Consider the following 13,368-nt stretch of genomic DNA (forward strand, 5'->3'; position numbering starts at 1 on the left):
GTGTAGCGTTTTATTGATTTATCTTAGAAAACAGATGAGTGCAGATAACACACATTTGACATTCAGGATGCAAAGTCACCCTGTCTTTTCAATTCCATTAACTAATTTTAAAGCAGAAGTGATTAATTTGCCCATGAGTGTCACAGCTACAACAGATGCAGATAAATTGACTGTGTTACTTTATAACTGCTGTGTCCACACGGGTATAAGCATCACTCTCAACCAGAAGTTATGGGCTTCGTGTAAAAATTGCTGGGTGAACTGCACTGTGTTACTCAGGAGCAAAACATGAAAAGATTTCTTTCTGGCTTAAAAATACGCAGATGAACTTGCAACAAAAAGTTGAAGATAGAAAGTCTAAACCAAAAGACTATTATTTGTGCATTTATATTGTATGTGTGAAGAAAGTGAGTCTTTAGTCAAATCCTCTGCTGCTGAAAATTAACCAGCTTATATGTAAGACTAAAATCACCGTGACCGATTACCAACAGAAAATACAAAGCCATTCTGGACAGATGTTTCTTTAGCTGTGCTGGCAATTTGCACAGCCATCCTGGAGCTCCGAGCCCCGGGGATAATCAAACTGCAGAGCAGCCTACCTTGCGGAGGGGCTTGAGCTTGGTCTCCATGATGAAGTCGTACTTGCAGAGCTCGCAGCAGCGCGTGTCCGAGCTCTTGATCCACTGGTGCAGGCAGGCCTGGTGCACAAAGCGCAGGGTGCCCGTGCAGCGGCACGGCGTGATGAGGGGGCTCTCATCATCTCCCTCACAGTGACAGATCCTGAAAGGAAGGACAGCAAGAGCGAGTCAGCCAATCTGCCAACCAGCAGTGCACAGGCACGGGCTGATTTACACTGCTTTCTCATCTTCAGGCTTGACATTCAAAAGGTGCCAGGTATATGACCTTTCAGATGGAGGCCCAGGAACATACTCCTTGTTCCTTTCTGCCATTTAGCAGCCTCTCTTCACTTAGTTATTATTTCTCTTTGAATTTGCTACGTGGTCTGAGGGTGAATCAATAGAAATAACGGCTTTTCCCTTTTATGCATGGCAAAACCTTTAAGACAAATACCAAAGGAAAATAGTCCTTGGTTTGTAAGTAATGCCAATAAATCCCTCAAAGGCAGAGAAATCTAACCCAAGCTGAAAATATCCAGCATGTGAAGTACAAAAAGTTTCTAGGATATTTCTTTGGAGGTACACAGTTAAAGAATCAGAGAACTGTTTTGAGTACTCTGGAGTCATGCATATGGCACAGCGCGTACATACATGCACACTTTTTAGGAGGCAGGTATTGAAAAGTCATGATAATTTTTTTTATTCCTCACTGTCCCTTTTAGGCAGACAGCTGCATTATTTGAGAAAACAAAAACTACTCTGTAAGCAGACCCTAAGACAGAGGCTGGTCCCAGGACTGTTTTACCTTACAATGGGATACAGAGCTTTTCCTGTTGTGGTTTTGCATAATGTGATCAGTGCTCTAACATCATCATCAAAAGGGCTTCTTCTGTGACACATGTCCAAGTGTCCTGCTGATTTTCCCCTCTTCTAAACAATCTCATGATCATATCAGGAAAATATTCACCCATCAAAAACAATGTCAGATTTACTGGCAACCATTTCTTTGAAGGCAGAGAAAGCTTTACAGGGAGCAGAAGGCTTAACCAAACACCTGAAGTTAAGGAGGTTCACCTCAATGAAGACTAATTCCCTCCCATCCCCAGCCTAGAAAAACACAACAAAGTATCCAAGGTCTAATGAGTGCATTAAGTGTCAAGCTGGCACGCAAGTGAAAAAAAAAAAAGAAGAAAAAAGAAAAAAGAGGTAAAAAATAAAAATCTGAAGCCTGAGGAATGCTATTTCAAAATAAAGAAGTAGCAGTAACATCACAGATCCTGTTGTCACACAAATATAGCTTAATACTTAGGAATGGTACCCTCAGATGGTGCAGATGCAGAAGTGTCTGAACACATCTGAGGAATAACTCACACTTTTACAGTGAAAACGGTGACTGCACCACCTCTGGAGTAGCAGAGCTTCAGGATAAGGTGGTCTTCCTACTGGGAAGATGGGTGACCTTTCTAAAGCAGGAGTTCCGGAGGCATGACAGAAGACAACCTGACAAAGACAGCCCAGGAAAGACTGGCTGCTGCACAGCTCTGAGGCTGCCAAGTCTATAGGAGGGGAGCAGGAAATCCAATGTCTCTACATGAAAGATCTACAGATCAAATCTGGCAGCTCCACTATCCTTCTACAGGGTAGCCCAGAGCCATGAGAAAAATCTATCTATGATAATGGGAAATCAGAGCAAAGCTGCTTTGCTGGACATACAGAAATAAAGAGACCCAAAAATTCCAACAGATAAATGAAGCTCTGAATACCTGTCCACAAAAGCCAGGTTTCAATTTCTGCAGTGGTGCTTGCACAGGATTTCATGCCTCACAGCAGTGAAGAGGAGAACAAATTACCCACAACTTCCTTCTTGCACATGTTGATTTTTTGAGACACATTTTACAGGAACTCAATTTACAGTCTTGTCTTTACTAATCCAGCTGAGTTAGGTGCATCAGTATCTTAGTTCTTAGATGGGAATTGCCTATATGGTGATTTCTTACTGAGCCTCTAGCTTAAACAGAACTATATTTTCAAAACACCAAATAGTTATTTTTCTAACAAATGCATTCCCAACTGAGAGTAACATAAAAACATAATTCTCTTTTTAAATTAAAACTATTCCCAAAAGGAAGACCAACATTCTTTTTTCATTTAAATTCAAGCCATACATAATTTATTTTACAGCCTTAGCATTTAAACTATTTAGAAATTAGACAACTAAGCTATGGACTCAATAGTTTTTTTTTTCTACTACTGCCAAGATTGTTTAAAATTATTTTCAGAGCTAAAATACAAACCTAAAATTCCACTGAGATCTTCAAATAAAGTGGCATTGCAAATTTGGAATGAATACAAATAATCCTTAGTAGAAATACTTCTATAGAAAAACTCTATATGCATTATACATTCTATTTGGGCTTTCCTTGTACATAAGTCACAAGCCAATTGTATAAACAACAGGGTGACACTAAGAACTTACAGTATGAATAAGCTCAAACTAAATATTCTAATGGCCTTTTCTGTATGTAATGAGAATTAAAACTAACTTCACTAGGAATTAAAGTCCAGAGAAAATGACCAAAGCATGGCTTTCATTAGCTTGAATGCTCTTTGGTCTCTATGGTGCAATTTAACTCTTTGTTATTTGCTTGCCCAGAAGAAATTAGCTTAAAAGATGATTGTGTACCTGAACTCATAGTGACAGTCTAAAGATTTTTGGTGCCCAACACCTGTGGTAACAGACTGTTGGCTAAGTGCTGAAACATCTTTTAAAGACTTGGAGCAGGCAACTTGCTGTGTCTTCCTCAGCCATTAGAATTAAACCACAATTTTGTGTGTCTTTGCTCTTTGATGTGTTCATCTATAATGTACATCATAATTATCACAAATCAGAGAAAGCAAATTGTTAATGATGGTTTTGAGAAGTTTGTTGTGCAAACAGAATGGAGGTAGGGATACAAAGCACAGACATACCTGAACCATATCTGAACCAAGCTGGAGGTGGAGAACTTTCATTCTAGTTTCCTGTTGTCAATGATCACAACTGTTTGAAACATTCATGCATTAAATTGATTATTTAGCTCACTGAACTTGTTTTGAGAAAAAAATTTGTTCACATACTTTAGAAATTAACTGAATGGAAAAAACCCAAAACCACTCTCTATGATAAAGATAAATATATATAATTTGCTAAATCTATACTGATTTATTTACATTTTGTTGGACAGCACTGATCATTGTTAATGGCTTCAGTTTTAGCTGCTCAGACACACCTACAGAATTTACATACTCGACTTTTCTCAAATTTTTAGTCATTTAGTAAATAAATGGCCTTTATTACTGAGAAATACCTTTGACTATTTTTTTTCTGACAGCTTAGTGCTTTAAGGATTCCTGTCTATGAACAGGACCTTTCTTTTCCAGGGAAAAAACGAGCATGAGAGTCCAAAGGAGCTTTTACTCCATGGATCGTGTATATCAGAGATATATAAGCCATTAGGTGATCTTCTGATTGTGATACACAAAGTTTTGTGTGTGTATTTGTATGCACTTACAAACATATCTCTACACACTGAGATCACAGAATATCTATATTTCAATAAAACTCACTGTGAATCCTTATGAAACAATACTCTGACAGTGCTGTCATCCTTATGCATAAGTTTTTGGTTTATATGTCATTATTTTAATTAGCCAGCATATATTTTTCTAGCACAAAATTGTTTCTATAACCTTCAGCAAACAGATGTACCAAACACAGAAATTAGTGCTAACACTGTGCATACAGGAGATGAAAAACAAAAAGCAAAAAAAATCTTTGAAGGATGTTCTTAAACAGTAGGTTCACATATATAATGCAACAAATTAAGAAAAATATTTTTCAGGGAAAAAAACCTCATAATGTTAAAACTGAAAACATCAGTATTTGTGAAAGATTTTTCCTAACTCATATAAAAACTGTTGCAGAGCTCTTCTATGTTCCTTACAAGACATATTGCCACTACACATATATATATAAACAAAAGGAAATTCTTATCAAATCAAAATGATGAGATGCAGCTAAAGAAAGCACTCAGAAGTGAGGCATCTTCAGAATATAGTGTTGTCATACTGTCTTAAATTCCATGACTATTAATTTCTTTCCCACGTTTTCCATGGCCCTGTTCATTGCAAAAGATAAAATGTAGAAAGGTAAGTATGAAACCAGTCTACAACTTGCAGGCATTCCTAAGGTCATTGGATTTTGGCTGATTTTCAGAAAATCAGATAGAGTTATCTTGGATGCCTGACCATCATTTGTCATCAAATTAAGACTTCTTGTCTTCCATATAGACAAACATTTCCATTTTCCCTACAGACAAACAATCTCAGTTTAAAGGGCCAAAAATCAGTATGGAACAAGGAAATCACTTGGAAAGCTTTCAGGTTTTCCCAACAGTTATTTATTCTGGCAAAATCATGGCAATTGAAATTGCAGTCTGGATGGTTAGCATCTAAGCTGCTTATTGCAGGAGATACAGGCAGATTCCAACAGATTTGTAGCTTTTTCTTCATGTGCAGTTAACAGTTTTACTCTCATTAAAGAGAATAGCTGCTCATCTCCATCCTCACTGGAAACCCAGCAGTTACCCTAACCTGTCATCCAGTAACCCACCTGAGTCTTTGGAAATTAGGCAAATAGGCTGATCCCTGTGCCTCTGTAGTGAAGTGGAAAACACATCTATTCTACAGGATTCCTGTGGGATTTAGTGCTCCACTCCCACCCTGCCAGCAATTGCTCCTCTGGCACAGCATCTACCCAGCTGATTCCCATGGATGACCACTGCCAAGGGAAAGTGATGAAGAATAAGAATCATCCAGCAGGTCCCTGCTTCTGCTGCAAGCCACATTGAGAACCTTGTCACCAGGAGCAGTGCTGGAGGGAAAGTGTTTGCAGGAATTCTGCATCACCAGAACTCTCTGTGGATCCCACATCTGCAATTGCCCTCCCTATCTCAGTACCTGGTAAAGCTGTTAAGGTTTTTTTGGCCATTACACATAGACCAAAGGTTTAGCTACAGAAGCTTTTACAGACTTCCTTGAAAATACACAAGGTCAAATTTTACCCTCATTAACAAATGAAAAATGTAGGGGAATGCCTCTGAGACTTTAAAAAATAGAAATGCATATGGGGGCATGGGCATACTGATAATGACGTGCAATAATGTTTAACGGCTATAAATTATGTAATTATGTAAAACCTGTATTGTTCCATAATTTTCTGGGAGTTGTACAGCTGTGCCCATGCTAACAAGCATTACAGTGAAATTGTAACAAATCTTGAAAAAAACCAGCTAGTGCTGAAACCTGGGGTATCTACACCAGACCCATTTTCGTGGTGTTTCTTTGATTTGAAACTGATTTTAGACTGATTTTAGGAATACACTCTGAGACAAGTTCTCAGTGTGGTCTAAGCCATGGCAAAAGTAAGGTTGATCAGATGTGCCTTAAAAGCAGGCTCCTTATCTGAACTAATGGAGGCCCCTTCACTCACCAAATTAGGAGGAGCTACAGCCTTGTGACTGTGGCATGTTTACACCAACTGAGATGCAATTTATAGGAAACTGAACTAAATTAACACAGATGCCTAATAACCACACTGTCATTTTCTTGAAGATGGAAGAACACCAGTACAAAAGAAATACTTTGGAACTTTTAACAAATAGATTTCCTTAATAAAAGAGATAAATATTTTCTCCATATAAATATGCTCAAGAAAGATAACACCTATTCCAGAAATATTTTTTTTTGGTGAGATATTATTGAAAATCTTGCCCTTCACTGGAAAGCACATATGAACTCATAATAGTTAGGCAAAGAAAATTTTTTACTCTGTTTGATGGCTACATCTCATCACTGTATCTCACTGCTGCTGAAGGGAGCTTAGTCAGGAAGAAACAGCAGAGCTGAAAAATGTTGGAGCAAGTGAATCCCTGGATTTGATTTTTTGCTGTGGGGATTATTAGCTGCCAGCATGAAATGCCATGAGCTCCTAGGTTATCTTAATTGGACCAAAAGGATCCAATTTCCCAGAATTGCAAAAGGATGCACAAAATTGCTGTCACTACTGTTCGATTTTTTCTTAGGAAAACTATTCTGTCCAAAAAAGGTCATTTTCTCTTTTGCCAATTCCTTATAAATTCCTTACAGTACTTTTAGATAGTTAGAATCTAAAATAAAACAGCTTTATGAAGTACTCACAGCAAGGAATTGTCATTCATAAAAAGAATCCACAAAAATATGGAACTCTGCTTATGCGTGGTTCATCACTTGGGAAAAAAAAAAAAGGTTAAATTCACGGAATATGTTCACCTTGCAATAGGCTACAGAGTGCCATGTTTCTCTTATTTTCCTTTTACAGGCTTTTCTTTTTTTAAATCTCATTTCCATTCTTTCCACTTTTAAATCACAAAGTAATCTAAATGACAAATTGGTCTTCCTCTCCATTTAAACATGGTGCGAATGAGGCACATTAATTCTCCACACCAAATGTAATCCATTTGTATCTCTTCCCTGTCACTCCTGCCCTTCCATTATGCTATACAGTCAGCTGTCTTTACCTGACTAGAGGAAAAACCATTTTTAAAATGTTGCACCACACCAGTGAAATTTCATAAGGGCCTAGCTCATAAAGCTTTCTCTTCATTTCTGCAAAAGTGATGAAAATTTGTAAGAGCCCCAAGAGCAAACAACATTAGTGAAAACATATAAATATTTTATTTTGTTGACGTTTCTTGTCTTTCTATTAATCTTGCTTTATAGGTGATAAATAGGATATCTAAAGTTACAAGTAATTGCTGCCTCAGATGCATGGTTAGCACAAGAAACGTGTCTGACAAGATTTACTGCACTGAACAAGTTCAAAGAACTAGGGACTGCATCTCAAAACAGGATGTAGATTTCCTCCCACCCACCTAGTGAAAATCAAAGCTTTAAGGAACTGAACTCCATACACAAAATATGCAAGCTTTAAGTGTTTAATAATGGGACCTTTAAAACCAAGGGTAACTTTCTAACAGGAGGCCGTGCCATTTCACTTATTTCCATTACAAATAATAATAAGTTCTGAAAGAAACAAGCAGAAAAGACTCGGTTCTCCCCCAGACAAGTGAGCCTAAACTCAACAAAGACATACTTGCCTTACTTTGGCTCTCCTTGCATCCTTGTTGAGCGTGGAGAGCTTCCAAAAGAGACTGCAGAACCAGATGGCTGAAGAGGTGACAGATGGGGATTTGAACCATCAGCAGATCAGATAATAGAATTAACCAGAATTTCATATTGCTGCAAAGACTGATGAACCACCAGACCATCAAGCAGAGGAGGAGATTCCTCAAAAAGCAGGAGATCCCTATCAAAAAGTCACTTTGCAAAAAATAAAGCTCTGAACAGGAAAGTAAGCAGCAGTCACAGGTTTGGGTTTTTTTGAGAAAGGGGTGAGGAATCTACATGCAGGACCAGATTCAGAGACTCAGCTCCTACCTAACACGCTGAGATCCCAAGGTACACACTAACATCCAGGGAGAAACAGGTTAAAAACTCTCCAGTCAAACACCACAGTCTGGAAGTAGAGCACATTCCATTTTATGGTGATTTTAGAAGGCTCTGGATGGTACTTCAAGTCTACATGTTCTGCATTACAGTTTCTTAACTGGATCCAACATCAAGGTTTCAGCATAAGTATTTAGAATGAGTTTTAAAATTCAGCAGTGAAATTTGAACCCATATATCTATCTTCTATATATCTATGTTCAACTTTCTGTTTTTTCTTGCTCAAGGACTTATTTCCTACCAACCACCTTTCTGTCTTCTCATCTCATGAGCACTCTTCTACCTGAATATTTCAGAATGTAAGTAATTTAACGAAAAACACATTTTCTTGCATGTCCTACTAAATAATATTAAGAAAAACCCTGCTGAAACACTTGATTTCACAAGAGAAAACTACATAATCATATTGCCTCTTGTCAGGTGCAGTACATAGTATTTCTTCCCATCTATAATTGTGCTAACACAGAAAAATGTCCATATTAGTGTTTTCCTACATTTTTAATGGCCTTTCAGTTAACACATCAGATTTTGAAAACTGTTTTTTAAAAATTATGCTTGAAATATACTCTGCAGATCTCATGAGTCAACCTCATAATCTTCTTTACTTCTCCCCTTCCTTACTGTTGTGCCCTACTCCTCAAATGAGAGCCTGCCATTATACCTGACTGCAGAAAGTCATTCAGAGTTCATTCAACAAAATCAAAATTTGACTTCTAGTAAGCCTCTTTTTTTCAAAGTGAGAAACTCCACTTTATTTAAGTGCATGTGTTTTTGCCGAAATGAAATCAGCAGTACAAAAAGATTGTACACCAAAACCCTAACTAGTTAAACAGAAAATATCTTTCAACTACATCATCAATAATAAAAATACCACAAGATATATTCAGAATCAATACACAAAGCACTTATAATCCACTAGTGGTAATATCAACTACTCAATTTTCTTTTCTTAGTGATTTCCATGTGAAAATCCATGGGACCAACTTCTCACAATCCATTCACTTTGTCATATCCAATACACAGCTGTTTCATTTGGGGAGATTATCCACACACGGACCAAAGAAAGCTGTTTCTGAGGCTGTGCCTCAAGCCATGGCAAATTCCTGGATATGGTATATATGAAGAAAATCTTCAGGCAGAGCAACTCAGGAAAAGGAGTCTAACTCTATGATTTAGAAAGCCTAACCTGTGAATCTTTAAAAAAAGAAAAAATTAAGTTAGATGCCAAAACAACTCAGCACAACCAGAATTTATGTGGTATCTCAGAAGATGAAATCTTGGCTCCTAATGGACTTCAGGAGAAAGTAGTTGTCCAGGGAAGAGACTGTAAAGGTCAGGATTGATGCCATGACATTTTTTCAGCAGTTTGGAAAGAATCAGTGACACTAGAAGGGCAAATAATTCCCTGAAGTGACCAAGAGGTTCCCCTTAGACTAGCTGCAGAACATATTGCACAATGGTACTGTACTTTATCTGACTAAAATGTGCTTATACTGGAATTGAGTGTGCACTGTCACATTCCAGCTCATGCTGATAAATGCAGAGTGAAGAAATTGTCAGCAATCCATGAGGCAATGAAGGAAAAAAGTTGCCTACCCAGAAACTGAAAGACAAAATAACTGTTTCCAAGAGAAGTTTATGATCCCTGTTCCTTTGCTATTTCCACACAATACTATTTAGGTGAGGGCCAGTCCTCTCAGCCAGTGCTGTCATATCAACTAAAAGACATTAATAGCTAGGATGAAAAGCTTGAAGAAACTCCCCAGGAAAAAAAAAATCCACATCACAACCAGTGACTATGCTAACCTAGTCTTAGCATAAACAAAACCACCCTCTTTTTTCTATACCTCATGCAGAAAAATGGAGAGTATATGTGCACATCTACATTGACAGATAATTACTTATTCAGGTTTTGTTTCAGATTGGAGGCTGCAAATTTTAAAAAGGAAACATACCACAGATCACAAATCAATGAAGTGCATGGACATGTCCCAAGAAATAGAAACTGCAGTGTGTTCTCAATTGGTGGTAAAAACATGTCTTCCTTTTTCTTCAGCTGTCTACAAACTGATTAAGTAAGACAACTTATCAGCTATAAAAAATTAACAGGCTTTTGATTTTGCTATGTTTTTCCTAGATATATTACAGTCATTATGATACATCTGATAATGACAACAACAAAAAAATGGTATTATCCCTGACACAGAAAAATGTGTTTCTGACTGGCTTGAGAAATTTTGCAGAACAGGTCTCATCATCAATCATATTAAGTTTAATGCTGGTTGTTCAAAGAACATCTTCACTGATACTGAGCCTAAGGGCACAACCTATCAAAATTTTTCAACTTTCCTCAACTAAATAAGAGCCTGGCTGAAAAGTCTGCATGCACATCCAAAATGTCCATCCTTGAACCAAGCTCCAAATCTTGCAAAAAGTGCCTGAAAAATTATAGTAAAATTCAGTGGTTTGAGAAGACAAATAAAAGACTGGGATTCACTTTTCATCTGAAAGCAAATTCTAAGTTTGGTGACTTGGGGAACGGCTAATAATAATCTACCTAATGCATTTACAGAACATGTATATGTATATACATATACATATACATATATAGAGATATACACACACACATATAATATATATGTATAGTATGTGTGTGTATATCTATATACTCACACACACCTTCATTTATTTATTTATTTGTGTAATTTTTACTGCAGTATAATGAAGTCCATTACGAAGACCCATGGTGAAGTGGATTTTCTCAGGTTTTGGGTAGCTCATACTCTTAACAATTATCAAATGACCTGTTATGTATGTACTGCATGTACTACACTGGATCTTCAATCTGGGTAGTTCAGAAATAGAAAACAACACTGAAGCTGTTACAGTTACCTGTGTGCACCTCTGCATCATGCCCTGTAAATAAATTTCAATCACATGGTTTACCATCGTTGCTGTTTTTTTGCATTTCCATAAGGCAGAGAGAACCCAAGCCTGGTCCAAATACATAAACTCAAGCACAAACACAGCTGGACTTTGAAGAACTTTAAATTATTAAAACAGACAATGGACAGACAGTGGAAAAGTGTGGTTTTGCTTGGAAGTATAAAAAGGAGTGCATAGCCCTAGCTGTGTTAGTAATGGCTTATATCTTCTGCTGCAAAAAACCCCACAAAATACCTGCATATTACCTTTTTTCTTTTCAGAAATAAGAGATCTTTGCAGTGTTTCACTAAGTTAAAGCATACTGTGAGACTGCATGATGTGGCATCATGAACTTCCTCATCCTCTGTTTACATTTCCACACAAATTCTTCTCAGCAAAGAAAAGTGAGAAGTTTTGGGTTACCATATGAAGAAACTAAGCCAGATTGTCACTTTGCAGATGAGAGCCAATGCTGGCTCACAAGCTTGGTGAGGGAGAAAAAAGGAAATACTTGTTTCAGTTCTGTTAGACTTACGGGATGGTGCATTTTTATTTACCACTGAAGTAAGTAACTCAAGTGTTCCCAGCTGCGTACTCCAAATTTGGATGTTAGCCCAGAAGCGGCGAGCTTCATCTCATTTCCAGGATAAAATGCTCACCTTCTGGTTGCATGCTTCACACCAGGGCATCAGATTGTCAGAGGCCTGCAATTCTGAACTAAAGAGAACTCTTGGTGTTGCTTTTTCTTTCCCAAAACTTATTTTACTGCTTATTCTGCCCAATCACCCTTTGTATCATTCCAATCCTTAAGAGAGGTGACTGAACTAACAGCCCATACACATTCACAGTGTGGAGGTGTTTGGCAGTGCAAAATCACAGATAAATTATGCTCCACTAGAGACTGTTCTCCAGGCACCATCCACTGGCTTTCTGAGATAATGGCAACTCTAAGACCATAAATTAATTTCATATAAGTGATTGAAATATTACATAGGGGGACCAAAGCTGGATTTCAACTGATCACTTAAGGAGGAAAAGCTCCATATCCCATTGTATTGAGCAATTTGGCATCCTGCTCCATTCTCTGTGTCCGGCTGGAGATTTAAAAAAACCCCAATACTCTGCCAGAGGACAGAGTGGATCCATCTTCATGGAGCAAAGACAAACATTTGATTCCTTTTTAAGATTATTCTTTTTAAATAAGGGAAGTATCTCTTCACATTGAGATATGCTAACTTCTCTGTAGCAAAGGTTCTTTGTTATTTCCTGTGGCCTGCCCAGCCTAGTTTATTACTGAGAAAGAGTGACAGAAAGCAGTCAAGGGAAAGGCACTCAGATCGTGGCAGGGAGAAACTCCTCCTAAGAATGTTAAATCCTTCTTATTAGGGACTAACCTGCATACTTCTAAATCATCAGACCAGTCATCATACAACACTGGAGGCTTCTGAGCAGCATGAGGCACAGTGGGCCCGGCCCCAGCAGGTGCTCCATGATCTGGGGCAGCCAGGGCATCACTGCCAGAGCCTGCCTCTGCAAAGGAGTCCTTGGTGTGCCTAAGGAAAGGCGCAGGCTGCCGGTCTCTGTGGGAGCTTTTCCCTTTGCTTTTCCCACATTTTCTTGAGGAAATCCTTGCATCCTGAGATGATGCTGAAGACTGTGATTCCTTAAGCCTCGAAATCCTTCGGCGGTGATTTAAAGTGGGATTCTCAGGGTCAGACACCTCTTGTTTCTCTTTTCCTGTTGTCCCCAAGGTGACAAGTTCAACAGCATTACTGTTTGAGGACCCATCCTGGTTACTGCATGATCTATTGTTTCTTCTCCCTCTCCTGGCCATCCTGGCCTTTTCTCTTGCTCTCCTCCTAGCCTGAGCCCATTGACTCTCATCCGAAGATGATGATGAATCAGATGCGTTCCAGCTGGATCTTGGAGGCTCAGGATGCAATTTACAGTTTCTCCCCTTTCCTTGCTTTTCTGTGTGCCCACCATTGTCTCCAGTCTCTTTTTTCCGCCTAAACCTTCGTTTTATGAGTTTCTTACCACCCAGCTCCCTATTAGAAGGGGTCAGCACCATGACAGGGGTTGCATGCTCAAGCTCATCTTCTGACAAATCATGCAAGGTAGTTGATCTAGACAAAGCAGTAAGCAAAGGAAAGGGATGGAAATGGGAAGGGTGGGTGGAAAGAGAAATCACACAGAGAAAAAAAAAAGAATGAGAATGAGAACATGAATTTTAATACAAAAA

At 38.4% G+C, this 13,368-nt stretch overlaps 2 protein-coding genes across 10 annotated transcripts in view; both read right to left on the reverse strand.

Annotated features, from left to right (window-relative positions):
• The window catches only part of MARCHF1 (E3 ubiquitin-protein ligase MARCHF1), a 224,396-nt gene that overhangs the window by 18,233 nt on the left and 192,795 nt on the right, over positions 1-13,368 (reverse strand). For all 9 annotated transcript variants that reach the window (XM_074541200.1, XM_074541201.1, XM_014266550.3 and 6 more), the window contains one exon: positions 600-780. In XM_074541200.1, coding sequence (XP_074397301.1) covers positions 600-780 — 181 coding nt within the window. The remainder of the gene's footprint in view (positions 1-599; positions 781-13,368) is intronic.
• On the reverse strand, positions 3,667-13,347 carry LOC141729207 (uncharacterized; the record flags this gene model as incomplete). Its single annotated transcript, XM_074541990.1, has 1 exon — positions 3,667-13,347. A coding segment is annotated over one exon (939 nt), but the record flags the coding sequence as incomplete, so codon positions are not given.

Source organism: Zonotrichia albicollis, chromosome 5 (genome assembly GCF_047830755.1).
Source record: "Zonotrichia albicollis isolate bZonAlb1 chromosome 5, bZonAlb1.hap1, whole genome shotgun sequence".
Taxonomy (NCBI): Eukaryota; Metazoa; Chordata; class Aves; order Passeriformes; family Passerellidae; genus Zonotrichia; species Zonotrichia albicollis.